Genomic DNA, 27,394 nt, shown 5'->3' on the forward strand with positions numbered 1-27,394 from the left:
TTGGCCCCAACCTCGTGGCAAGTTTCAATGTGAGGTCCCGTCTTGTCAAACAACTTTTGACCAGGTAGAATAAACCCTGAACTGGCTTCTGTTGTTCTTGACTCTCGCGGATGCTCTGCAGGGCTGAAGCCAGAATGGCGTTTCATCACTCTCGATGGGCCAGAAAAAAACCCTTGATAGCCTGCACCGCTTGTCCCGATTTGCTGTTCCTCCTTCCCAAGAAGTACTCCAATCAGCACGTTTTGGATATTTGTAGAGATGATCTACTCGCTCCCACAAGTGCAACCGAGAGCACGGCACAGTCACCATTGCTTGTAGGGCCATCCGAATCGACGGCATGAAGACACTGCAGCCGTGCGAAGCCCATTGGATGCTCATTGCTGGAAGGACCCGCGGCACATCTGCATGAATAAATTCCCTTGGATGCATTGGAAAAAACGCCGAAAACACTCTGTGTACAACCGTACAACCCCGGCACGAACCCATGATTCTGGCCTGAGCCGTCGATGCACGCTAAAAAGGGTGGTTGACGCCGTCGAGCTGGACCGCAGAACCAAACGAATGGCAGGTCTCGGTGTTCATGCCCACTCGTTCGTTTTTTTGGTTGAGTTGTGCTTGGCCGGACATGGGCTTTTTGTGTCGATTTTGGGATCTCAGTGGCATCCAACTCCTCACACGTTTGCGCGGTGCCTTTTCTCCACAAGCCCAAGCCGGCACGGGGTGATAATGGCTGCTTGAAGAACCGGTTTCCTATTCATCGTTGTTTGGATCGCAGGCCATGGCCCGGGATAAGCATTCACCAATACAGAGTAGGACATGAATCCTCGCACTGCTTTCTTTTCCCACGGGCATATCCCCGAAGTTGACCTGTCAAACCCCCAGCACCCAGACGAGATCAGCGCCGATGAAGTTGTGCGAGAGCAGTCCGGCTTCGACAAATGCGAAAACCCTGCGCATGTGACCCAAAGATCTTACGCCTGGAGGTGTGTTCAGCCCATCTCCGGACGACCGAGTCACTCTGTTCTAGCCGCAAAGACTGGAAATGGATTGCATACGGGATGCATACGATGAATCTGGATAAGCGGCTTGATTTCGAAAATGCCCAGCTTCGGAATCGAGCAAAACTCATCATCTGTTTCCTGACCTTCAAGGCCAGTGCAAATGACGCGGGACGGGCTGTTCGAACCGAGATGCAGGCTCCTAACCTCGCTAACTCATCGACCTGAGACTCGCCGTCCCATGCATCGTTTTCGATCCGTGGCTCTTGGTAGCGGCCCGATCCAGAACCTACTCCGCGTAGGCTTTCCGCCTCGAGTTCTGCAGAAAAAGCCATCGTCCACGGGAGCACGGAAGAACCACCCCGTCCGTTGTTGTGAATCTTTGCTGTACCTGGTTAATCCCCCCCCCCAAACCCCAAGCAGCCTGAGGAAGAATCCGCCAATAATACCAGCGTTTGATCGCAGGAGCAAAGAGCGTTGGGGTTGGATTAACAATGTGGCTGTCCCGTACCGATCTTTGCACAAGCACACACCAGTGATTGAGATTTCCCAGATCTGGACGGGAATTTTGTCAGGCTTGATGGGAGCTTGTTTCTACGCCACCCGGAAGCACAGAGTTGTTGTCTTCCGCGCTGGCATAACGAGCTATTTTGCCTCCGAACAAACGGGCTCTCCATTAACCATTCTGGAAACCTTGTCAGTGTCCGCTGGCTGGAGCCCCTGGGTAACTGTACTCTGTATGGAGTATTGTTCCTTTCTTTCGAAACTTCTTGCTGCAAGGCTGACTCCTCGGAGAGCATGCTTCAAGCGCTGCAACGCTGGAAGGATATCTCTCCATAACAAACCAACGAGATGTCTCAGTTAAACCAATGCTGGGCTCTGCCCATCAATATCTCTTGCACTTTCTCCTCTTCGCCTCACCCTAAGTCCTCAAACGATGCGCCATCCTCTTCGAATGGCTACTTTGTCGACAAGGTTCCATTTCCTCTTTCTGGAGAGTACTCAAGAATTCCCCTAATTCAATTGGGTTGCCACCGCGCAAAAGGAAGTCGATCGGGTCCCTGCAGCGGTTGGCGATGTATGTCTTGACGCATCCTAGTGGGTCGGGACCGCGGAAGACCCCGACTCCTCCAAGATTCACCATTGTTCGAGAGTGGACAAGCCGCACGCAGTAATATCTGTGCTGGCTTCAGAAAGAACCGCTGATAGCGTCTTTCTATTTTCCTTCCGCCATCCCTTGCAACGAGCAAATTCCTGTGAGTGTAGTCTTGGGTCACCAGAGAAATATACCTGACGGGTTTCTAAGACATATATTATCGGCATGGCCTAAAGGGGCTCAAATGCATGTCCTCCACCAGTCTTTCACAGCTCAAGCGTCTTGAAAATCCTTCCAGTCTCTCGCTCCCGAAGCACGCAATGCACCTGGAGCAGCGCGGTGTTTGTGGAACCCTGGCGGATGTGTTGCATATGTTGGTATTTAATAGGGCGATTAGCCGCTGCCATCTCGCGGCGTCTTTGTGACGACTGTGGTTTACCGGCCACCATGCCAAAGGACTAAGCTGCATTGCTCAGATGGTTCTTTGTTTATTCATCCATCATTGTTTGGCTCTGCCGCGATGTGCTATTGTATCCCTCTTTGTGTTACAGGGATATCTCGAGATCTATCAATAGCACCTGCAGAAGAAGCTAGAAAACGGCCATCTAGAATATTAAGAGTACCACAGGGAAGAGAGGGTTCGCCTGAATGGTTCGCTTCATGATATGGGTTGGCTATGTGGTATGCATGTCTCTGGCACAGCGCTCAAATGCCCCGTTTGGCTTTTCAAATTCCATACGTTCTCTCAGTGGAGGCACATAAGCGGTCGAAACAAATGCTGATGGTACTGAGCCCACTTTACAAATTCAAAGTCAGGAAGTTATTCATTGGCATTGTTGGCTAATGACAGCCAGAAGATGAAGCATTCCATGAGTAAAATAGGGCCATTAAATAACCCCCTAACAGGATTTCATTGGAAAGCTCGTGCAATCAGGTAAGATTAGCATGGTTGAGTGCTTCGTTACCCATGCCATTTATGTCCCAGAACTCCGGTGCAATCCAATGTCATACCAGACCCATCACCGTACCAGACAACATCTTTTTATTCTTTCATCTCTTCTTCGCCGAAGCAGCGGCCTTCTCTTGCGACTCCTTCAAGACCTTCTTGACGATCTTCTGCTCTTCAATCAAGAAAGCACGAACAATCCGGTCCTTGACGCAGTTTCCGCAGCGGGAGCCACCGTAAGCACGGGTTACAGTCTTCTTTGGGCGAGAGATTTGAGAGTATTCACGGGGACGAAGAGCGGGAATCTTGTATCAAATATGGTCAGCACCGTAAAACTTTCCCATGACTACCCAATCGAACGACACCCCATTCTTCTCCAGTCATTCCATTCCAAAACTAAAAGAGAGACTCACGCCTGGGAGCTTGATGCCGCAGTCACCGCATTTTGGTGCAGTACCCTTCTTTTTGATGTGGAGGTATCGAAGTTCACCACCGGGAGTCTTGATAACGCGGACCTTGTTGGACCGTGTCTTGTACCTGATGGCGAAAACAGTTTTCGTTAATAACGGTTCGAAATTTCTAATGACAAACTTGATCGAATAGCTTCCAAAGGTGCACGTACGGGTTTCTTCGTCGCTGAAAGGTTTCAAAATATTGGTCAGCATTTTCGGTCATCCATTCTCGAGATTGGCATCCTTAACTCACGTATTGAAGCCTGGTATTTGCCATTTTGTCTGTCCTCTAATCCCAGGGTTCGTGAGGTTCGGTGGTGGAGGATGGCGGCGTCGTCGTTGGTCGTCAATTCGATTTCAAGGTGCAACCGCGATTTGTGTGGGTTGGAGGTTGTTGCGCGCTAAGAATTTTGGCGAGCATGCGCTAGTCCCAGAGCGGCCTAGCTTGTGCCAAGACCCCTGTCGCCACTCCCAGGAAATCTTCCAACGCGCTTCACCTTGCTGTCGTTGCGAAAGAGCTCTCGACGACGCCATCCATCCTCACACTTGATTTTTGGCGCGAGACACCCAAGCCGTTTCGTCCGCTTGCCTTTCGTTTTTATTTTTGCCTGCTCTCGGGCCGTCTCAGGAAGCGCTCATGGTGAGACTGACGTGAGCCGATCCCATTCTCGACGCGAATCGTCGTTCTGTTCTTGCGGGCTGAATTCTCACAATGGCTTCGCTACCTCCTCCACCGCCTCCAGGATGGGGAGCAGGAGCTCCGCCGTCCATGCCTTTTGCGCCTCCGCCCCCCGGGTACCAACCGCCGGCCGATCCCAGATTCGCCAAGTTCGAGCACAAGAAGAAGGAATGGCTTCGAACTCAACGAAATCGGTTTGGCGAGAAAAGGAAAGCGGGGTTTGTGGAAACACAGAAGGCGGATATGCCGCCGGAGCATTTACGAAAGATTGTTAAAGACATTGGAGATGTATCGCAGAAGAAGTTCAGTACCGATAAAAGAAGCTACCTCGGAGCGTTGAAGTTTATGCCGCATGCTGTGTTGAAACTATTGGAGAACATGCCAATGCCTTGGGAATCCGCTAGGGAGGTCAAAGTACTTTACCATGTGAATGGTTGCTTAACCCTCGTCAACGAAACCCCCCGAGTTATTGAACCCGTTTTCCATGCACAATGGGCGACCATGTGGGTTTGTATGCGACGGGAGAAAAGTGATCGAAGGCATTTCAAGAGAATGCGGTTTCCGCCTTTTGATGACGAAGAACCTCCCCTGTCTTGGTCTGAAAATATTGAAGATGTGGAACCTTTGGAACCAATTCAAATGGAACTCGATGAGGCTGAAGATGGACCAGTATATGAATGGTTCTACGATCATAGACCTCTTCTTGATACTCCCAATGTAAACGGACCTAGCTACAAGGAGTGGAATTTGACGCTACCGCAAATGGCCACCCTATACCGGTTGAGTCGACAGCTTTTGAGTGACGTCGTGGATAAGAATTTTATGCATATGTTTGACATGAACAGCTTCCTCACAGCAAAAGCCCTCAATGTTGCTATACCCGGAGGCCCCAGATTTGAACCGTTATACAAGGATATAGATCCAAATGATGAGGATTTTGGAGAGTTCAACGCTATTGATCGTATCATTTTCCGAGCACCGATCAGAACCGAGTACAGAGTTGCTTTCCCTTATCTGTACAACTCATTGCCGAGGAGCGTGAAGCTGTCATGGTACTCTTATCCTCAAGTTGTATATGTCCGAACCGATCCAAATCTCCCTGCATTCTACTTCGATCCCGTCATCAATCCGATATCTTCTCGATCAGTCGCCCCTAAAAACATTACTGTCACCCACGAAGATGAAGTCTTTGGTCCTGGAAACGATGAAGATGATTTCGAACTTCCAGGTGATGTTGAACCATTTCTAGCTGATGAAGAGCTTTATACTAGCGAAACGGCATCGGCTATTAGTCTGTGGTGGGCGCCATATCCTTTCGATCGCCGCTCGGGCAAAATGGTACGGGCACAAGATGTTCCTCTGGTAAAACAGTGGTACCTCGAACATTGTCCTCAGGGCCAGCCCGTGAAAGTTCGTGTGTCATATCAAAAGCTTCTGAAGACTTATGTTCTCAACGAACTACATAAAAAGAAGCCCAAAGCCCAGAATAAACAGAATTTGTTGAAGGCGCTAAAAGGAACGAAATTTTTTCAGCAGACAACAATCGACTGGGTAGAAGCTGGCCTTCAAGTTTGTCGTCAAGGTTTCAACATGCTCAACCTGCTGATCCATCGCAAAAACTTGACATACCTCCATTTGGATTACAATTTCAACCTGAAGCCTGTCAAAACTCTCACCACGAAAGAACGTAAAAAGTCTCGTTTTGGTAACGCTTTCCACCTGATGCGAGAGATCCTCCGGCTCACCAAATTGATCGTTGACGCGCAAGTTCAATATCGGCTTGGTAATATTGACGCTTTCCAACTTGCTGATGGGATATTATACGCATTCAATCATGTCGGTCAACTCACAGGCATGTATAGATACAAGTACAAGCTTATGCACCAAATAAGATCTTGCAAAGACTTGAAGCATTTGATCTATTATCGCTTCAATTCTGGATCCGTGGGGAAGGGACCTGGTTGTGGGTTCTGGGCACCCGCGTGGAGAGTCTGGCTGTTTTTCCTCCGGGGCATAATCCCCCTTCTTGAACGCTGGCTTGGGAATTTGCTCTCCAGGCAGTTCGAGGGTCGACATAGCAAGGGTGTGGCAAAGACCGTTACCAAGCAACGGGTCGAGTCTCATTTTGACCTGGAACTCCGTGCCTCCGTGATGGCGGATCTCATGGATATGATGCCAGAAGGCATTAAGCAAAACAAGGTTAATACAGTACTTCAACATCTCTCGGAAGCTTGGAGGTGCTGGAAGAGTAATATTCCTTGGAAAGTACCCGGCCTTCCTGCTCCAATCGAAAATATCATCCTACGGTATGTAAAGAGCAAAGCGGACTGGTGGATATCTGTTGCTCATTACAATCGAGAACGGATTCGACGCGGGGCTACTGTCGATAAAACAGTGGCTAAGAAGAACTTGGGCCGTTTGACCCGTCTTTGGCTGAAAGCGGAACAGGAGCGACAACATAACTATCTGAAAGACGGACCTTACGTATCTTCCGAAGAAGCTGTTGCAATCTACACTACGACCGTTCATTGGCTCGAATCTCGCAAGTTTTCGCCCATTCCATTCCCCAGTGTGTCCTACAAACACGACACAAAAATATTGATTTTGGCCTTGGAACGCCTGCGTGAAGCGTATTCCGTCAAAGGCCGTTTGAACCAAAGTCAGCGAGAAGAACTTGCCTTGATAGAACAAGCCTACGATTCCCCAGGGACAACACTGGCCAGGATCAAAAGATTCCTTTTAACGCAACGAGCTTTCAAGGAGGTTGGCATTGATATGAACGATAATTATAGCCACATCAACCCAGTCTACGATATTGAACCTATCGAGAAAATCACGGATGCGTACCTAGATCAGTATCTCTGGTATCAAGCTGATCAACGGCATCTTTTCCCGTCGTGGATCAAACCGTCTGACTCTGAGGTGCCGCCGCTACTTGTTTACAAGTGGGCTCAGGGCATAAACAATCTTTCGAACGTATGGGAAACTGCCGATGGCGAGTGCAACGTCATGGTCGAGACTGAACTTTCGAAAGTGTACGAGAAAATTGATCTTACCCTACTTAACCGTCTACTCCGCCTCATCATGGACCATAACTTGGCGGATTATATCACTTCCAAAAACAACGTCCAGCTCAATTACAAAGACATGAATCACACCAACAGCTATGGTTTGATCCGCGGTTTGCAATTTTCAGGTTTCGTTTTCCAATACTATGGATTGGTGATTGATTTGTTATTGCTCGGATTGCAGCGAGCCAGCGAGTTAGCTGGCCCGCCGCAAAGCCCTAACGACTTCCTGCAGTTCAGAGATCGGGAAACGGAAACCAGACACCCGATCCGCCTTTACACGAGGTATATTGATAAAATCTGGGTCTTCTTTCGATTCACTGCCGACCAGTCTCGTGATTTGATACAACGATTTTTGACGGAACAGCCGGACCCCAATTTTGAAAATGTCATCGGATACAAAAATAAGAAGTGTTGGCCAAGGGATTCTAGGATGAGGTTGATGAGACACGACGTTAATCTTGGTCGTGCCGTTTTCTGGGACTTGAAAAACCGTCTTCCGAGGTCCATAACAACAATTGAATGGGATGACACTTTTGCGAGTGTGTATAGCCGAGACAACCCCAACCTCCTGTTCTCAATGTGCGGCTTCGAAGTCCGTATACTACCAAAGTCTCGAAATCAAAATGAAGAGTTCTCGGTAAAAGGACAGTGTTTGGTCTCTGACAGATAACTCAACAAAGGAACGGACTGCATACGCTTTCCTCCAAGTCACCGAAGAGGACATTCAAAAATTCAATAATCGTATCCGACAGATTCTCATGTCTTCCGGGTCCACTACGTTCACCAAGATCGCGAATAAATGGAACACTAGCCTGATCGCGCTTTTTACGTATTATCGTGAAGCTGCAGTTTCTACGGTCAACCTACTGGATACCATCGTCAAATGCGAAACTAAGATTCAAACGCGAGTAAAGATTGGCCTTAATTCAAAGATGCCATCCCGTTTCCCTCCTGCGGTATTCTATACACCCAAGGAATTGGGTGGGTTAGGTATGATTTCCGGATCGCACATCCTTATCCCGGCAAGTGACAAACGATGGTCGAAGCAAACGGACACTGGGGTCACGCACTATAGAGCTGGCATGTCGCATGACGAGGAGACGCTAATTCCCAATATTTTCCGTTACATCATTCCATGGGAAGCAGAATTCATTGATTCCCAACGCGTCTGGATGGAGTATTCGCAGAAGCGACAAGAAGCAAACCAGCAAAATCGAAGATTGACACTCGAAGACTTAGAGGACAGTTGGGATCGCGGTTTGCCCCGTATCAACACTCTATTCCAAAAAGATCGTAGCACTCTTAGTTTCGATAAGGGTTTTCGTACTCGTACGGAATTCAAGACCTATCAGTTGATGAAGAGCAATCCTTTCTGGTGGACTAGTCAAAGACATGATGGAAAATTGTGGAATCTCAACGCTTACCGAACCGACGTTATTCAAGCTTTGGGAGGTGTGGAAACAATCCTTGAGCATACGCTTTTCAAAGCTACTGCATTTCCGTCCTGGGAGGGCCTTTTCTGGGAAAGAGCTTGCCTTGCCAAAGGAACACGACTGCTGCGATACGACCGCACCGAGATTAACGTGGAGGATGGTCAAGAAGGTGACCAACTCCTTGGTCCTGACGGCCATCCTCGCCGCGCCTTCAACATTGTGAGTGGTCAAGACCGCCTATATCGTATCAAAATCGGCGAAGGCGTAGAAGACCTGGTAGTCACGCCAAATCATATTCTGGTCTTTCACCGGGAGAAGCGCGCCGAGAATATGCCCTCTGGGCAGCAAGCTGGCGTAACTGAAGAGCGGCCACCTGAAGCTTCAGAGGCAGCACGCTACGACACCGTGGAAATGACCGCCGCCGAATTTGCTGCCTGTGACCCCAAGGAAAGAGTCTTGTACAAAGTGTTTAAATCCCCAGCCTTTACAATGCCTGAAAAATCTGAATCGGTCAACGCCGAAGCGCATAGTTTTGTGGTTAATGATATCAGCCTTGAAAGCGAGGAGACAGAGTGGGCCGGTTTTCGAGTCGATCAAGACCAGCTTTATTTACGCCATGATTATCTTGTCTTGCACAACAGTGGATTCGAAGAGTCAATGAAGTTCAAGAAACTTACTAACGCCCAGAGATCTGGTTTGAATCAAATTCCTAAACCGTCGTTTCACGCTGTGGTGGTCTCCAACTATCAACCGTGCAAACGTCTATGTTGGTTTCCAAGTACAACTTGATCTTACAGGTATATTCTTACATGGCAAGATCTCCACTTTGAAAATCTCTTTGATTCAAATTTTTCCGAGCACATTTGTGGGCAGAAGATTCACGAGTCAGTTGTTATGGATCTTTGCCAGGTATTTGATCAAGAACTTGAGCAATTGGGTGTTGAAACGGTCCAAAAAGAGACTATACATCCTCGAAAATCCTACAAGATGAACAGTTCCTGCGCCGATATACTTATGTTTGCTACACACAAATGGAACGTTACGCGCCCTTCTCTCCTGTTCGATACCAAGGATGTCATCGAAGCTACCACGACGAATAAATTCTGGCTGGACGTGCAGTTAAGGTATGGCGACTACGATTCTCATGATATTGAAAGATACGTCCGCGCCAAGTATCTCGACTATACCACGGATAGCATGAGCATTTATCCATCGGCAACCGGTTTAATGATTGGAATCGACCTTGCATATAACCTTTATTCTGCATACGGACAATATTTCCCTGGATTAAAAGCGCTCGTTCAACAAGCTATGGCTAAGATCATGAAGGCAAATCCAGCTCTGTATGTTCTCAGAGAGCGTATCCGTAAGGGTTTACAGCTTTACGCATCGGAGAGCAACCAAGAATTTCTGAACTCACAGAATTACTCCGAACTTTTCAGTAACGATATACAACTTTTCATCGACGACACCAACGTCTACCGTGTCACAATTCACAAAACATTTGAAGGCAATTTAACTACAAAACCGATCAACGGCGCCATTTTTATTTTTAACCCGCGAACCGGCCAGCTTTTCTTGAAAATCATCCATACAAGCGTCTGGGCTGGCCAGAAACGTCTGGGTCAATTGGCTAAATGGAAAACTGCAGAAGAAGTGGCTGCCCTTATCCGATCTCTACCAGTTGAGGAACAACCCAAGCAGTTGATTGTTACAAGAAAAGGCCTTCTTGACCCTCTCGAAGTGCACCTCCTCGATTTCCCAAACATTTCGATTCGAGCATCCGAGTTACAACTGCCCTTCCAGGCAGCCATGAAGATCGAAAAACTTGCAGATATGATTCTTAGGGCAACCGAGCCGCAGATGGTGCTTTTCAACTTGTATGACGAATGGTTAAAAACAATCTCGTCGTACACAGCCTTTTCTCGATTGGTCCTGATTCTCCGAGCTCTTCATGTCAACATTGACAAAACGAAGATCCTCTTACGTCCAGATAAAACTGTAATTACCCAGGAACACCATATCTGGCCCACTCTCTCGGATGAAGATTGGATTAAGCTTGAAGTTCAGCTCCGCGACTTAATCCTGAACGATTATGGCAAGAAAAACAATGTCAACGTGCAGAGTTTGACAAGCAGCGAAGTTAGAGATATTATTCTCGGTATGGAAATAAGTGCTCCGTCATTGCAACGCCAACAAGCTGCCGAAATGGAGAAGCAGCAACAAGAGCAGAAACAACTCACCGCTGTGACAACGAAAACACAAAATGTACGCGGGGAAGAGATTATTGTTACAACCACGTCTCAGTACGAACAGCAGTCATTTGCATCAAAAACCGAATGGCGTACCCGTGCCATTGCCACATCGAATCTACGGACTCGGGCGAACAATATCTATATTTCATCGGAGGACATTCAAGAAGACGGACACTTCACATATATCATGCCGAAGAACATTCTCAGGAGATTCATCATGATAGCGGACCTGAGGGTTCAGGTAGCCGGCTATTTATACGGCCGCTCACCACCGGATAATCCACAGGTTAAAGAAATACAAACTATTGTCATGGTACCGCAAGTTGGGAATACTCGAGATATTCAGCTTCCTCACCAGCTGCCTAAGCATGAATATCTCAACGATCTGGAGCCCCTAGGAATCATTCACACGATGTCCGGCAATGAGCCATCATACATGACTGCTATGGACGTGACACAGCACTCCCGTCTAATGAATGCACACGCATCATGGGATAAGAAGACTGTGACGATGACGGTCTCCTTTACGCCAGGCTCCGTCTCTTTGTCTGCATGGGCATTAACCCCCCAGGGTTATAAATGGGGTGCCGAGAACAAGGACACGAGTTCCGACCAACCGCAAGGGTTCTCGACCAGTTTCGGTGAGAAATGTCAGCTCCTGCTCAGCGATCGCATTCGTGGCTATTTCTTGGTTCCTGAGAACAATGTGTGGAATTTCAGTTTCATGGGCAGTTCGTTCAGCAGTGTGGAAAAGAGACCTGTGTACGTGAAGGTTGACACTCCGCTGCGATTCTATGACGATCAGCACAGGCCCCTGCACTTCCAGAACTTTGCTGAGTTGGAGGATATCTGGGTTGATCTAAGCGATAACTTTGCGTGATCTTTCGTCTTGCTTCTTGGGTTCCCTTTTGGATGTAGAAGAGAGTTTGTTTCCAATGTTGTATGGCGTTTCAGCAATTCCGCTCCCAAAAGGATCAGCGGTTTCAATTATCTTCAAGGTTGTATTTTTTGGCAATGGTTGCATGTACTTTAATATCATGAAATTGAACCTGGCTCGGTATGTATTCTAGGCAGTACAATGATAATGGATTAGCTAGCTACCACGACTTTGCTTTTGAAGACTTGAGATTCTGATTTATAGCAATTTCGTGTCCTCATCCTAAGCTCGCCACTTCTAGGAATTGTACTCTGCAATTCATTATTTTCCCCCTAGAAATGAAGTTTGAGAGGAGGAGTACCAACCGACCAAGGTGCTCCGGAGGTAGCCACATGCTTTGGGCTTATGTAGTGCCCTGCAGCCGGGAATCACCGTTCGGGAGTCACCGAGCCGATCCTAAGAGAAACAAAAAGCAAGCATAGAGCGATGATTTCCAACCGAAGAATGCTCCGATCAGCGTCTCTGCCCGCCTGTCAGGTACAGCATGTCTTGTTTGACCGCCTTCGCCCAGATCGGTTCTTGCACGAGCTTATTACCTTACATCCTGGGCGAAAGGCTTTCCGGAGAATCCTTGTCAACATGTGTTTTATCTTTGGAGGAGGGCCAAGTCAATTCTCTCAAAAAAGAAAAACGGGAGTCTGGTTCCCGATTTTTTCTGTCGCGCGATCTCGATTCTCGACCCTACCATTTCCACCTGCCCATTAACTACCCTCTCGAACCTCAGCCATGCTCAGATTGTGAAACGCACCCAAGCATAAAAGCGGTCTGGCGAAGATTTTATGGTTGGTTCGGGCCGAGGATGGGGGACGGAGCGGACGCTATAACTACTCAACGGGAGCCGTTGTTTGGGGGGGTCTGCCGAAGTGCCGAAAACGAGGACGTTTATGCACGTCCGATACGTCCAGCGCCCGGGGGGGTTGCATTCTGCATTGAAGTTCTGGCGGTATGGCGCATAGCTTCATCTCGAAGCCATGCACCGTCGTGTGTTCTGGCCCAGGCATCCGCGTGGGGGGAGGGAAGAGGAGGAAGCGGGAAACAAGCGTGCTGGTCTTGGGTCAGGCGAAGAGACGGGGCCCTGAATGGATGCTCTTTTGCTGCGGGTTGACGAAAGAGTATTAGCAAATGTCTGAAGGATCCTTTAGGGGCGTTTCAGAGTAAATGCGCCCTTTTTACTTGGGACTCTTTTTTTTTTGCAATTGGAGGTTGCATTCTTCTTTCGATTCAATGAAAGAAGATTCCAGGGCGAATGCTTCTCGGACTGCCTTTGAGAGTGTCGAAGCATTCGTTCTAAAGGAATTTCCTGCCATTCCGGCACAAATATATCAACATGGGATGCCATGTTGTGAAGCTGGGAGATGTCCTGCAATCCGCTTTGCTGGATTAGCGCTTGCCTGTTGCCCAGATGGCATTCAAAGCAGCCCAGCCCTCAGAAACCTTGCCGATACGTGGGCAAAATGGTTCTCCTTTTCATCGGCTCTTGCATAGCAAGAATCCCCGATGCGACAATCAATCGCTTCAAGAGCGCAAATCCCACAGCCTCGACATTGAAAATCCAAAGGGACGAGAGGAAAATCGTGGCCAAGTGTGGCGAGTTTCGACTCGTCAAGGGGCTCCTCTGAACCGACTCTGTTGGCATCCCAGACGCCTGGTGGACCTGAGCCGTATTCTTTGAACGAGAAACCCTTTTCTCTTTTGGAACGGGGAGAGAGTCTTTTCATGATTCCCTCCCCCCTTGATGACTCGTGTGTTCCAGTGGGACCTTTTTTCTTAATTTTGGCTGGGGGGGGTTCTTAACAGAGGGAGCTACATTAAGACGGGTGTTATCGACTGGGGGAGTTCGCAGCTTGTTGGGAGGCGTCGAGCGGGGACGGGGTTACCGAACAGCACTTGCATTTCCCACATAGCTTGACTGCCTGGGAGGATTGCACGGACCAAAAGGCCATGTGCATGAGATACCTTGCCACATCGGATTGGAAGCTCTTTGCTCTGAGATAATGATACAATGAGAGAGTGAAGCCAGTCTAGCGAGTGGCGGGAGATGCTTCGTATGGGGCTATCAAGCAAAGCGCTCGACTTTGTTAGCACAAGCAAGGCACCAATATCCGGGCCAGTGTTCCATTGCCTACGGGGCGGCTGGTCATGGGCAATGCTTGTTGGAATTGCCTGGAGTTTCCCCCGTGTTCGGCATTGAAAAGGGGCAAAGGGGGTGGAGAATCGATAGTTCGAGCGGCTGGTCAACATGACAGCGTCAGCGAATCCTACGATTAGCGCCGGCAATCAACAGCCTTGTGAAGAGGAATCAATTTTTTCAGCGAGTCTACGGAGTATAAGAGTGTGGAATTGGTGATGATATTCATGGTTTCATGAGGACGGGATGGTAATGTGCATGAAGTTGGTGAATATTACTCCGTACACGGAGACCAAGCAGGAAAGCCCAGCTTTCACAGCTGAGTACACACAGCTAGTTACAGCTTTCAGCTCTCAGAGAAACAGACGCATTTCCACATGCTTTTCACCCGGCTTGAAGGAGTGGCATCTCCGTCCGATCGAGGATGCTATTCCAGGCCTGCCGGGCTAGTCCCAGAACAGAAGGTCGTCGGATAAAGCCCGGCCCGAAGCGGCTGGCGACAACCTTACCTAATATTATGCGGCTAAAATTGATAGTCGCGGCGAAGAGTCGAATGAGCGAAAAGACAACGGCAACGGCGCTGAAAATTGATTTTGAGCGCCTTTTTCTTTTTCTTTTTTCGTTCTCGTATTTTAAAACCAGCCAGATGCCTCCAAGACAAAGTCATTTCCAGTGAAATAGGAATGTCTTGTGCTCCGTACGCTCATTGCATTTGAGCTTGTGGATCATTGAGTGGTAAAGATCATTACCCATCACTTTGTATAATCAGTTTCCAATCTCATTTGACCACACACCTGTTGTCTCCCCACTTCTGAAAGCACTCTGCATCAAAACCATCACTTATTCTACTTCACCCTGTATTTGGAGTATGGGATCTTTACCCTATACTTATTCTGTGGCTCGATCATGCATGCTGATAGCCCTTTGCCATCATGGGAGGTCGTCAACTCTTCTGCTTCTGAACCGCATGTACCTTGGCCACGGAGTCCATCATCATTTGCCTCAACCGATGATGCTAAAAAGTACTTTACATGCTGTTTCTATTCCCTATTCTCAATACCACCGACCTCCAATTATATCTCCAACCTCCAGTTTGCCTTCAATGGAACAGGAGCCGATCTTTACCTTGCTGATGAAGAGGTGCTTACTCAGTATACAGGCAATACCATAATCGCAAGGAAGATCTATAGGTCCTCACAAGATTCACCTCTCAGTACGGAGGTCGCCGCCATATGTTTTGGTCCTTCAGTATAGGGGCCTCGGCGCTGCTTAGCGGTCCTTAACTTGTAGGGCTGCAGAGACCAACCCCCCTTTCCCCAACAAGATCACTTCTAAACTCAAGCCTGTGAACATCTGAAAGTGTGCCAAGGATTCAAGGGAATCAAGATTTATGGCGGTGATCTCTGTACAGAACTTGAGGATGAACTGGGGAATAAGCACATCGCTGCAAGAGTACACATTGATGGTCCTCTAGCAGTGGGTTAGAAGCGTACAGGCAAGGCAAGGGATATCAATGTCTGACTTACCAGTTCTGTCGGGCTTCTCAACATAATGTCGTGGAGGTTGAATTTGGGTATCACTCCAAAAGATGAGAAATGGAAACAATCTCACCTTTTGTTTATGTGCCAGAAATGTAGAAGCATTCAGCTGAATACCACCTCCTGAACATATTTCTGATGCGACAAGGAGAAGATTAGTTACACTCATGTTCATGTCGGAGTCATCTGCTTAACAGCCCAGGTTAGAAGGGAACAAGTTGAGCACCCAGCAATTCCCCATTCGCGAGGCCACTCCTTGGGACGTGAGCCAGGCTCCTTAACGGTTGCCTCAGTAACTCAGGCCCAGGACTGATCAAAGGACATGTTCTGCCCATATTCACCTAACTCTATGTAGTATATTGGAGTTGTTCATCTCGAACAATCGAGGGTTTGGTATTGCTTCGTACGGTGGTGGACGGGAATCCAACGCGCAAATCACTTTTCCGAGATAGCTTATTTGAAGAATACAATGCCTGAAAAGCAGAGATTGGATATGAAGACTTTCTGTGGTGCCTTATTCTCCCCTGATGGCTTGCCACGGATGTTACTGTGAGTCTCATATTTTCGTACAGGCATGGCCAGCCGACGATGACAGCGTTGGGGAGACCATGAGCCAGAGCTTTTCAGTCCCAAAAACGGACTTCTCATCTCAAAACACATCCACGCAGAATTTGGGAACCGGCCTGTTCGTCATTGTTCCAGAACTGCCTGAAAACCCAGCAACTGAGGCGAGAATTGAGTGGCACCGGAGCGGGCTAAAAGAGTATAAGCTGAAGAGCATTGACTACGATCCGACGAGACTTAACCGGATGATCCCAGACGTCAATGTACTGTGGAGGGAGCTAGATGGGAAAAACCTCAAATTCAGGAATGACTACCGCAGCCAACCTGGCCCCGGTGTGATCATCCACCATGTGGCGCCGAAGTCAAATCAGACATCCATCCTTGAACAGACATCAATTTCTGACTCTCGAGTCCCTGCCACCTGGCCCATCTTTTATGCAAGTTCCACCAATCAAAAACCGGATCTTCGCATGCTTGTCCACGCTACTTCGAACCGTTTGCATTTTTTCGAATCTTGATCGGCTGCTGAAGATACGACGGATTATCGCTTGAAGGGGAAGAACTTAATCTGAAGAGTAGCCCATCTCAGTATGAAGTACGGAAAAGTACGAGGGAGCGGCCTCCTTTCAAGCTACACGCGCCTGCGGATATTGATGGCTGACATCTTTTGACGAGAAACACTGTATCAGATTCGGATTCTCGTTCTTCTTGGCGAGAATGCTCGCAACCTTAACCATGAGTCGAGTGATCGAAACACTGTCTTATTTCTCGTTGGTGCTGGCAGTCAATGTTCATTTCGGGTGCTGCATACAGTCAGAAGGGGTGTTCAGTTGGTACCTCAGCGCTTGTGGCAGAGGTGGAGCCTGTTCTCTGTCTCTGCTTTTTGCCATGTCTGTCTCTCTGCATGAACTGCATGTCCCCTCTATGCCAAGGTCCTGAACAGAAATTAAAAGCGCAATTTTGGTGGAAAATCGTTGATGGGGAATAGTTGATTGGATGTCGTTTTCGGTCTCATATCCGACAGTTGCCAGGGTTGCTGACCTGATACAGGTCACGAACGCATCATATCCGCTGTTTGATTTCATTTTCGTCACTTGTTTGTTTTTCTGATCTTATTTTCTTTTCCCCCACGAGGAAACAGGATTAATCGCGGAGAGTAACTTTCTGGCCCTGCATACAGGGCCGTCAAGTATGTCGTCAGCAGACCAAGCTCGTGAAAACCTGGTCCTGCTTGGGCGACATTACAGAGGAGAAACGCCTCTACCTCAGGAGCTCTCCACCGAAAGTGTGAGATTAGCGATTGAGTTTCCGCTTCCAAGAGGTTTGTCCAAGGGTTCGAGGAAGTGCCCAAAAGGAAAAGGGGCCGAAAGAAAGTGGGCGATTGGATCCGTGGCAGGAGTTCCTCCATCTTCAGGTACCTGATCGTCAGCAAGGAGGAAGCATCAACAAGGAATTGACGTGGGTGACGGGGGTGCCAGCTACAGGCCCTGAGTGGTCTAGGGCTGCCGACCCAAAGCGGTGATGCCGAACAATATCATGAAGCCAAAAACACGCTCGCTAGTATATGCGATCCAGACGCTCGGGGTCTCACTGCTCCGATTGACGGGTAAAACCCTCAATAGCATGAGTTTGGTGGCTTGCGGCCTCAAGATTAATGCAAAAAATTACTGGGAATTAACAGACAAGGCCGAAATTCAGGTCGTGTTTGAGATTGGTCAAAGTGTTAGCCCAGTTTCGCTTCCGAAAAAGCATTGGCGCGCATCGAAAAGTGAATGAAAAAAAATAGGAACTAAACCAGGATCAATTATTTTCGGTGTCTTAAATCTCCAGCAAACCAGTTAATAACATGATGCTTGTTCATCCTCACTGGCGAACTGACGGTTCCGCCCGACCCAGGAACTCTGCCAGACTCCCTGCACGGGTTGATTCTCTCAATGTCGAATCCCAGACAGAACAGTAATAAACCATGTTGGTGGACTTGCTCCTCCCGTGCTCTGAAAATGGGCGTGAGCTGATCATCGACTGTGATTGTTATGTTTTACTAGGAAATATGGAGAAAAAGAGGCCAATTGGCGTTGGATGATAGGAGCGAAGCTTGCAGCCAACAGGTCATGCATGAGATAAAGCGAGTGAACATGGAGTACGGAGTAGCTCATTAACCTGAAAGCTTGTGGGGGGGGGGAAGGGAAGATCTGCCTTGAATGCATATGCATACCCGTTGAAATCCTTCGGCTCTTTCGTCAACCGCGAGATGCCTAGCTGACTCCAGAATTTTACGGAGATATCATTGGCTGCAGTTTCTCTGATGCATCCTGAAGATCACTGCCATGCACCAGCAGATAGAGGGCATGAAAATTGCATTCACGTCCCGGTCCATTTGAGAAGGAAAATTCTCATTCCTCCTGTTCTTTCATCCCGACTCCCTGAACATTTTCGTCAATTCAAGGATGTCGATTGACGAGGCGGCGGAGCATGCCAAACTCAAATTTTTAAGAAGATGATTTGAAGAAGATGATCTCGAAATAGATTTGGGTCGAAGCTATTTATGAGTGTCAACAAACTCTCACTTCGTTGGTTTGCGACTATTGAAGTGGGAACTCTTGTCATCAACGGGTCCCTTCCACACTAGTAATAGGTGCAGAAATTAATCTTCCCACGCCTGTTGTCTCTCGGTCACTTTAGGGCTCTGTGATTGGATCTTTGTATGCAACGCCCAGCAGGCTTGACGTGCGAGATTGCTGGTGCGCTACGGGCGAGAGCACCAGATGAAGCGACGGACAGCTTCGTGAGTGGTGATCGACCAACTCGTCAGCAGAGGGAGCTAACTAACTGTTTAGCTAAATTAACTTGCCCTGAGCGTTATGTCGGCTTGACGCCACGTTGTCTAGCGTTTGACCAGGGCGGTCCACTGGGCTAACGGCGCAGGAGCGAGATTGACGCATCTCCGCCGGTTGCTGCGTGGTCCGACACGTGAATAATTTCTTCTTTTTGAATTTGGACGCCGTGCTCCAGATCCTTTCGGCGGCTACAGGTGAATACGCGCTGTGCGAGACCATCTAGCCGACTGGGGAGCGGGAGAATGGTGTTCCATCTGGAGTATCCCCTCGAGGGATGGAGGGAGGGAGACCTGGTGGCGATACAGTGATCGATTAGTTTAGCTTGTTGCACAGAGGGGACTCCTGAAGCGAAAACTCGCCTGGAAGAGAGGAGCGTGCATGAAGAATTTGCTGTACTCTGTAGACGACGCCGATTCAGGCAATGTTCCAGAAAGGCATGAGGCATGAATCTGTGTTGGAGCCTTTGCGCGCGGACGACTTTGGAACGATGCATGGTGGATCAGAAAAGAAAAGAAGCGACAAAAGAAAAAGAAAAAGAACGCCGGTGCAATGCTGCGTCGATCGTGTCCTTGCGTCGAAAGGGAGCCTCTCAGGTGACGTGCAATCGACATGCCGCGTCTCACTGATTTCACCTCTCCGTCCCTGGTGGTTACATCCCGAATGAACACCCTCAACGTCCGCTGTTCCCATCTCGACCTCCAGGGCAGCCTTCTTCCGACAACTGTGAAACACGACGCTGGCCTGGCCAATTTGCGTGCTGTAACAAAAGGCTCCTGTTAGTTACCCCTCCTCCACCGTTCTGCTGGGATGGGCTTGATCAATCGGTAGTGTTGCGAATCCGCGACAGCCCAGAGCGAGGCCAGCAAATCCACTTTGTTTCCGAAGTAACGAACCATGGTGCTCTTCATCTTCCCTGCCCCAGGCTTCTGTTATATGTTTCTAAAAGTACGTCCCTCACAACAGCTTTCCCCTCCTTGCGGTTCTATCCTGGAAGCAAGTCAGTCGCTAATTAAACCACAGCTCCAAGCCAGCTTGGCCCACACGCCCTGGTCCGGATAGTCTTAAGCTTAAGATTGGAACCCGTGGCTGAAGACCCTCAAGCTTCAGCCTGTCCCCGGGACCCGTAGTCCCCCGTCTCTGGAGGACGGTGGGTGTGACCTCCAGCCCGGCACAATGACGCTCTTTCTTCGCTCTGCTGTGCCCTCCAGATGCCAATTCAACCCGGATCCCGCGATCCTGGGAGGTAACTCATGATCTGCTCTTTGAATACCGTCTGGTCGCTTCATGCACGGTATCTCAAACCGCGACAGCTTAATTATTTTCTCTTCCGCTGCGCTGTGGAGCCTCAAATCTCTGCCCGAGTGAGAAATGGGCCTACCTGGGGGAGGGGGATCGTTATTTATTACATGCGTTAGGTCTGTTTCTCTGCTTGCACCCCCCCCCGTACTCGTTATGCCTTACGATTCGTCCGTTCAAGCCTTGATGTAGGATTGTCGCCTAGAACTTGATGGAATCCGCCGTCAGGTTTTAGCTGCAAAACTAACAGCAACGGCAGCATTTCGCCGGGCGAAACGGCGTTTCTCCCTCGTGGCTTCAACTAACCCAAGCATAGCTGTCACAGAAGCATTGACGGAAGCAATGACGGGGTCCTTCAAATTTGTCATCGACAGCATCAATTTTATTTTTTAATTTTATTGTGATGCAAGCGGGCGTGAGCAGTAAAATGAACCCTTATTACGTTCTCGTCCTTACCCAGCAATCGAGCACAACCTATCCGATCTGTCCTTGATCCTCATCCTAGCTGCATAATACTTCTATATTATACCCATTTACCATCTCCGCCACGGCTCCTCTGACCGAGCATATAATAATAACACAACTATGCACAGCTCGTGTTATTTTCCCTTGTCAACAACAACAATCCTCGATCTCTTCCCAGCAAATATACTCCAACTCCTGGAGCTCCTGACCAGATTGAATTCTTTTGTGCTGGTATGTCCACTTGACCATATTACCCCATATTATATATTTTTTTCCCACCCTGTCTCTCTGTGTCTTATTCTTCATTTTTTTTTTATTCGCTTTTTTATCTAATTCTGGTTCTGCAGGACTTGGGTCTCTGGGGGTAATTTTTTTCTCTACTAGTTCTTTGTTGGAGGGGAAGCTTCATTCTGTGGTTCATCCCACCGCAAAGTCGCATTGAGCAGCTCCTCTCGGCTCCGCCGTTGGATCCCGGCTCCAGGGTGAGCGGAACCGCTATCCAGGACTCATCGACACGAAGCTGAAGAACCCGCCGCATTGCGCCCAGGTGTGGGGAATCTGCAGCAGTCTTGAGACGGACGTCACGCGCGGGAAAAGTCCTTGGAATTTTTTTATTTTTCAAAAGGAAAGAAAGCTATAAACGTGCACGAACTTGCTTCCGATACATCCTTCCTTCACGGACTTTCTGGCGAATTATCCAGTAGCCTGCTAGAGCTGTCAAGCTCTAGCAGCGCTCGAATACCGCGACGCTGGCGGATCCGTATCGAGACTATCAGATTGACTATTCAACACACGAGCAGTCAAAGGCACAGGAGCAACAAAACCAGCTAGTATACGAGACGGGACAGCAGTCAACGCACGCGCTGCATCATGGGGGACGCCATGAGGTTGCGTATATCTCGAGTGGCCAGCATGCTCAATTCCAGCCCCAGCAGCCACATCATCAGCATCCACACCACCATCATCACCAGCCCTCGCCGCACCAGCATTCGCAACAGCAGTCGCAACCTCAGGCGCAGCAGCAGCAACAACAACCGCATGGGCAGCGGTCAGTGGTGATGGCGTCTCCCGGGCCCCATGGTGTCGTGCGTGAGCTCCAGCAGCCTGTCATGATCCCTCCGCAGATGGTACCACCCCAACTCCCGCCTCACTACAGTTCTACGCCTCTCCAGGTTCCGTACGCGTCAAAACGGCACGGAACTAAAAGGCAGCGGACAGACGACGGGCCGAGTGGCGAGAATGATGATACCGCCGCGGGACTTGGCCTGTCGATGCTTTCTGAGACCCAGCATGCTGACGATTCGCAGTCAGCCGACATTCTCCTACCTGGGCCAACTGAGCATTCGTCTCATCACCACCACCCCTCCGTCCAACACGAGTATCAATCTCCTCCGATACACCAGCGGCATCACCACCATCGGCTGCCTTCACAAGCAACCATTTCAGGAGCGCAGAGTGGCGACACAGATTTGACGTCCCCTGGTGGAGTTGCCGGCTCACAGAGCGTGGTGGGCCAACCAGGAATGCCCGATCCAGCTCCCCGCCCACGGGGGCCAAAATTAAAATTTACGCCTGAGGAGGACAGTCTGCTCGTTGAGCTGAAGGAGAACAAAAATTTGACTTGGAAGCAAATTGCCGACTTCTTCCCTGGTCGGACAAGCGGCACATTGCAAGTGCGTTACTGTACCAAGCTGAAAGCAAAGGCAACCGTTTGGACAGATGAAGCGGTATGACTTTGAACCGTCGACAATCGATTTGTGGTACCAAAATACAGTTTGGCTGATTTCCACCCCTTTTCTTTTACTTTTCTAGGTGCAACGGCTGCGTAACGCAATGCAGGACTACGAGAACGATCGTTGGCGTGTTATTGCCACAAAGGTCGGAAGTGGATTCTCCCCTGCAGCATGTCGTGAAAAGGCTACAGAATTGTAGGCGAACAAAATATCCCCGACAGCCTTATTCGTCGGCAACCCCAAATCGACGTCGTTCCACCCCCCTGTAGATGTGCGACTGATGTTGTACGCTTCTTTGTGACAACGTTAAAGGGCCGCGATCTAACAACGCAATCTCCATTTACCCCCTCCCGCGGGCACAACCACATCAACCGGCGACGTGCGAAAATCTTTCGTGTATATATTACCGATATACAGTACCTTCCGCTTTCCTCAACCCCTAGATTGCGTGGGCCGGTCCGGGGCGGATCTGGACTTCTGAGAGCAGAGATACGCAGCGGAAAACGTACTTGCATTTCGTTTTTTAATCTTGCGAATATTCGGGATATAGAACTGAGGAATAAACATTAATTCCACCGGGACAAGAAGATTCTGGAAGGCTAAATAGTGCCTAGAGGTCCTCATACAACCAACCCTAACAAGTGAACGTCTTATCTGCCGTCCAAAACTGCTGGAGGGTTAGATGTTGGCCACGTTCTGATCACAATACCTGCGCGTTCCCGCGCGGTACTCCTTCCTGGCCTAATTCCATTTGCTTCTGGACTGTTCACTATTCTTTTCTTTTTTCTGTCACTGTTCTTTCCTTTTGCATAGTTTTCCTTCTGCTGCCGGTGTATCTCGACATTTTGGTGGGCTGGTCGTCCTCAAGTTTTCCCTTTTTTACATATGATACCCATTTACGCATTTTCCACTTCCATTCCCCATGCTCCCTTTTTACTATCTTTGTACTCAGCCTGTTCATGTCTTATGCCTCATGCATCCTATATCCCTCTTCAACGTACTGAAAATGCCTGGTTCTTGCCCTGCTCTCAGCATTCATTACCCTCTCTTTCTTTCAAAATGTACCATTTGCTCAATTCTCAACCTCCCCTCTTCGTTTCGGTTGTCGAATTGGGCATCCGTTTCATCAAATTTCCAAGACTGCGACGGAAAGGCGCGGCACGGTATCCTGCCTTGCCAATTCAGATGACATCAGCCCCCCTAGCGCCTCCTTGATGCCCTGTGAATTTAGTATCCCTGTGGCATGGTGTTTCACTGTTTGCTTTTGGCAACGTTCCGGGTGTGGAGTACAATGGGAACAAGCAGGCAGCACCGTGTCGAGGAAATTCGCATGCTAGGTCCATCAAAACCTATGTACATACGTATATACTATGAAATGCATGTAATACCTGTGAGGTGTAATGTTTAAGCAAAAGTCATGTTTCACTTTGTTGTAAGATGATGGGATTTTGCTCTTTTGCAAGTTCACTTTTTGAAATCTATCTTTTCCCGTTATAGGGGGTTATTTCCTGGTCTATCCGCCCGTTTGCCTGTGAATTTACACGCATAAATATTGGAATGCACTCTTTATGGCTTTTAGGATAGGTACATGGTTCGGTTCCCATGAACGCGTTACACGGGTGGATACAAGGTATGTCAAAGGCATGCGAGCACCCTTAATCTACATTGATACGAAGATAGAATTCGGAAAATGGATAATTGTCTTGTTTCCGCGCGCCGAATACAGTTGGGAAGTATAGCCTAGGCAGCTCTAATTCGGCACGCATGTGGTGGTATCAGCACAAAGACAAGAACATGGAATGCCGTCAACAAACCCTCCAATCTAGGGTTAACCCTAACATACCCGATTGGGACACTCTCTGCGTACTTGGTAGGTTCCGCCTTCAAGTCTTCAGACGATGTTGACCGTGGACGTCTCTTGCAAATGGGGATGGGAAGCTGTTCAGGCTGATCAGGCCCTCGATATCAGCCACTTCCCCTATTTCCTTGGCAAATCTTGCTGGTTATCCCGGTTCTTGGTGTGGCGGTGCTGCCCCAGCTATCCATGCACCAGGCTTGCCGGATTTATATTCGGGAACGGTACGAGGAAGATGGGATGGTCCCTTTAAGCCTGGAACTGCTTAAGAGTCCCAATCATCTATGTTGAAGAAAGACCAACCTTCTTCATTCGAGGCAAGGTTTAAACGCTCGCCCCAGATTCAAAGTGAAATGGCAGCCATTTAGGGAAAAGAAGATTATGCTCTGCGTCCATGTTTCCAAGCCGAACCTTCAAGTACAATGGCAAAACCGCAACGAGTCTGCCGAATGCAGACCCACTCCGCCGACCAAGAGACAAAGCTCCATGCCACAATAAGCGCTCGGAAGCTTGATAGATGTCGAAGGTCCTGTTGATTACGCCATCTCGAACCCAAGGGCACACCTCAACTAGCTATGGCCAATGGCAAGATGGAGTGCAAGAGAGGAACAAAAATTGACAAAATACTTGCAAGGGTCAACTGGATAGATGACCTAGACTCAGTTACAGTTGCAAAACTGAGGGGTACATTGGCTGGAAGATTTTCAATTGAGAAGCTCCCAGTTGCTATGTGGGATTGGCAGGAATGGAGCAAGAAACACCCTAAAATTGGTGGTATTGAATATGATGCGCAGAGCTCCCGCATCCAAATCAAAGCTATGCCTAGTCCTTTGCAGGAGGATTTATCAATCAGTATCCATGACTGCCTAATTGATTATGAATCAAAAGAGCATCTGATAAAGCTCTAGAGAGACTGGAGGAGGTAGGAAAGATACACAGTCAAAAGAAAATCAAGGTGTGATATGTGTAATTCACACATTCTCCAACAACCACATTGATGCTTGAGATGCTCCAGTTCTGTCTTCTATTTGCTGATTTTCTTTTCGCCCGCGAGCGACAGACCGAACAACCAGTGGGGAAGAAAGAGCAGGTGAACAGGTCTGGTTTGGATTGAATGCCTTTTCATTCACTCTTATTTCTTGCTTCCACCAATCCTGTATGTAATCATACCATGGCCGTGCCTGATTCCATCCTCTATTTGGTACTTCTCAATCTTTTACTGCCATTTTCTTTCTTATATTGATTTGAGGCTTCTTGTCAATTCTTTGAAATTTCTCAAACCCTCTCTGAGCTGCGGTGGAAGCCATCCACGCTGACGATGGTATTTCAGCTGGTGCCTTGTTTCTTCAAAGAAGGTGGTCTCCTAGGCCTTGTCATCTTATTGTGCATTTGCTGCATATTTTCCCACCATGGTGTAGAGTACGGTATGCGCTGGGAAATAAGATCATAAGAAATTCAATTACACAGAAAAGAAAGTATAGAGATTCATGATTCTTCTAGGTACCTATTTCACATACTTGTCTGTGAATGTTCCAGTATCAACACGGTTGGATGGGAGGGCCAGCCAATGATATTTCGGCTATAGTCCAGTGCTGACTAAGGCCAACCTCACCACTCGGACTGATTCGGTCCCAAGCGTCAAACGAGCAAGACTTCCCACTTCACACGTTAACGGGAACCTTTTGATCCATCTCCCCCAACCCACCACCGCAAATCCCACCTCAACAGCGTGCCATTGGGCCACCGAGGAACGTCGAAGATGTTTGTCCAGCGAACTGCTTTCGCCCTTGCGAGGCGTGCTCCCGTGAAAGCCTTGTCGCGACGCTCTTTTACATCGTCAATTGTTCGCAGTACGTTGAAACCTGAAACCTACAAAGAGCGTGGTCATTGGCTTCGAGTGCTTCTCAAATAAAGAAATAAAGAGATGTTCTGCCTTCTAAACGATCAACCACGGAGATTTGAAAAGAATGGCGCTTCTTGAAGCTACAATTGCTGCAAATCTTGCTGACTTGGGAAATGACCATAGGTTCGAAATACGATGTCAAGCCAGACCAGCCCCAGGGCAAAGTCATCCCATTTGAGGGTCAGTGTTAAATTGCTTTTCTGCAAGATATACCGCCAGCGCGACCGGTTTCCCGTATAATTCGACTTTTCCCTTCACACATCTCCGAAATGAAGGGTTGGAGATATAGACTAATTCTTTTGGTTTTCGTGTCAACAGAAGTCAAATCTGAGACCGATCTTTTCGGCCCTGGTGCCGCTCCAGGCACCATCCCCACGGATATTGAACAAGCCACCGGTTTGGAGCGATTGGAACTTTTGGGAAAGATGAAGGGCATTGATATTTTCAATATGCAGCCATTGGATGCCTCAAGACTAGGTTCGTGACAGCCTTTGAATCTCAGGTGGATTATGGTACCGGCTCAGCCGTTGGGCGAGGATACGGGTTGTGTGGAAGGCGGGCGGACGGCTAAACAGGTTGATTTATCTTACAGGAACTCTCGACAACCCCATTATGGTCAAGTCTGGTGGTCCTGAACAATATGTTGGCTGCACGGGTTATCCAGCTGACTCCCATACCGTCATTTGGCTTACGGTATGCATCTCTCGGATCATTTACGGTCCCATTTTGCACCAGGCTGATTTGCATTATTCTAGGTCTCGCGTGACCGGCCGGTCGAGCGATGCTCCGAATGTGGCAATTGCGTCAAGATGGACTATATCGGCCCCAAGGAGGACGATCGTACGTAACCTTACCGACGCAACTGCCCTTGGAATTGATATTTTTTTCTTTGGCTTTACTGACCCTGCTCGTTTCACAGACCACCACCACTCTGAGGTTTACGAGCCAAAGACGATGGCTGACTATGTGAAACCTGAATATTGGTATAAATAAATCAGATGCGAAGAGAAAGACGGGCTTGACATGTGCAGTGTCTTAAGTCTATGTTACCTTTTCATTCCTGTTCAAAGTTTTTTGGCCTCCCACCTATCATAACATCTTTTCTTCAGTTGTTCGCACGTGTAGAATAATTGAATCATCTGTCAAAACACTGCTTGCATTTCGTCCATGCTGAGGCATTGGTGTAATCATACTTTTGTGGTGTTGTG

General features: G+C 48.5%; 9 protein-coding genes across 9 annotated transcripts; 7 read left to right on the forward strand and 2 right to left on the reverse strand.

Annotated features, from left to right (window-relative positions):
- Positions 1 to 232: 232 nt before the first annotated feature.
- UREG_01777 (uncharacterized protein) lies at positions 233 to 1,333 on the reverse strand (the record flags this gene model as incomplete). Its single annotated transcript, XM_002542215.1, has 2 exons — positions 233 to 750; positions 976 to 1,333. 2 exons carry the CDS (start codon positions 1,331 to 1,333, stop codon positions 233 to 235), a joined length of 876 nt encoding a protein of 291 aa, XP_002542261.1.
- Positions 1,334 to 3,144: 1,811 nt separating this feature from the next.
- On the reverse strand, positions 3,145 to 3,705 carry UREG_01778 (60S ribosomal protein L34-B; the record flags this gene model as incomplete). Its single annotated transcript, XM_002542216.1, has 2 exons — positions 3,145 to 3,345; positions 3,454 to 3,705. The coding sequence occupies 2 exons, from the start codon at positions 3,703 to 3,705 to the stop codon at positions 3,145 to 3,147; spliced, it is 453 nt and encodes a 150-aa protein (XP_002542262.1).
- A 499-nt stretch (positions 3,706 to 4,204) lies between these two features.
- On the forward strand, positions 4,205 to 11,810 carry UREG_01779 (pre-mRNA processing splicing factor 8; the record flags this gene model as incomplete). Its single annotated transcript, XM_002542217.1, has 3 exons — positions 4,205 to 7,879; positions 7,923 to 9,427; positions 9,473 to 11,810. The coding sequence occupies 3 exons, from the start codon at positions 4,205 to 4,207 to the stop codon at positions 11,808 to 11,810; spliced, it is 7,518 nt and encodes a 2,505-aa protein (XP_002542263.1).
- A 1,511-nt stretch (positions 11,811 to 13,321) lies between these two features.
- Positions 13,322 to 13,486, forward strand: UREG_01780 (uncharacterized protein; the record flags this gene model as incomplete). Its single annotated transcript, XM_002542218.1, has 1 exon — positions 13,322 to 13,486. One exon carries the CDS (start codon positions 13,322 to 13,324, stop codon positions 13,484 to 13,486), a length of 165 nt encoding a protein of 54 aa, XP_002542264.1.
- Positions 13,487 to 16,002: 2,516 nt separating this feature from the next.
- On the forward strand, positions 16,003 to 16,615 carry UREG_01781 (uncharacterized protein; the record flags this gene model as incomplete). The annotated part of the gene is made up of 2 exons (XM_002542219.1): positions 16,003 to 16,082; positions 16,129 to 16,615. The coding sequence occupies 2 exons, from the start codon at positions 16,003 to 16,005 to the stop codon at positions 16,613 to 16,615; spliced, it is 567 nt and encodes a 188-aa protein (XP_002542265.1).
- Positions 16,616 to 17,288: 673 nt separating this feature from the next.
- On the forward strand, positions 17,289 to 17,707 carry UREG_01782 (uncharacterized protein; the record flags this gene model as incomplete). Its single annotated transcript, XM_002542220.1, has 2 exons — positions 17,289 to 17,418; positions 17,598 to 17,707. The coding sequence occupies 2 exons, from the start codon at positions 17,289 to 17,291 to the stop codon at positions 17,705 to 17,707; spliced, it is 240 nt and encodes a 79-aa protein (XP_002542266.1).
- A 3,858-nt stretch (positions 17,708 to 21,565) lies between these two features.
- On the forward strand, positions 21,566 to 22,428 carry UREG_01783 (uncharacterized protein; the record flags this gene model as incomplete). The annotated part of the gene is made up of 2 exons (XM_002542221.1): positions 21,566 to 21,743; positions 21,914 to 22,428. 2 exons carry the CDS (start codon positions 21,566 to 21,568, stop codon positions 22,426 to 22,428), a joined length of 693 nt encoding a protein of 230 aa, XP_002542267.1.
- A 2,430-nt stretch (positions 22,429 to 24,858) lies between these two features.
- On the forward strand, positions 24,859 to 25,191 carry UREG_01784 (uncharacterized protein; the record flags this gene model as incomplete). Its single annotated transcript, XM_002542222.1, has 1 exon — positions 24,859 to 25,191. One exon carries the CDS (start codon positions 24,859 to 24,861, stop codon positions 25,189 to 25,191), a length of 333 nt encoding a protein of 110 aa, XP_002542268.1.
- Positions 25,192 to 26,042: 851 nt separating this feature from the next.
- On the forward strand, positions 26,043 to 27,179 carry UREG_01785 (cytochrome c oxidase polypeptide IV; the record flags this gene model as incomplete). The annotated part of the gene is made up of 6 exons (XM_002542223.1): positions 26,043 to 26,133; positions 26,310 to 26,366; positions 26,505 to 26,663; positions 26,779 to 26,879; positions 26,942 to 27,026; positions 27,106 to 27,179. The coding sequence occupies 6 exons, from the start codon at positions 26,043 to 26,045 to the stop codon at positions 27,177 to 27,179; spliced, it is 567 nt and encodes a 188-aa protein (XP_002542269.1).
- Between the last annotated feature and the right edge of the window lie 215 nt (positions 27,180 to 27,394).

This window comes from Uncinocarpus reesii, genomic scaffold (assembly GCF_000003515.1).
Source record: "Uncinocarpus reesii 1704 scaffold_1 genomic scaffold, whole genome shotgun sequence".
Lineage (NCBI taxonomy): Eukaryota > Fungi > Ascomycota > Eurotiomycetes > Onygenales > Onygenaceae > Uncinocarpus > Uncinocarpus reesii.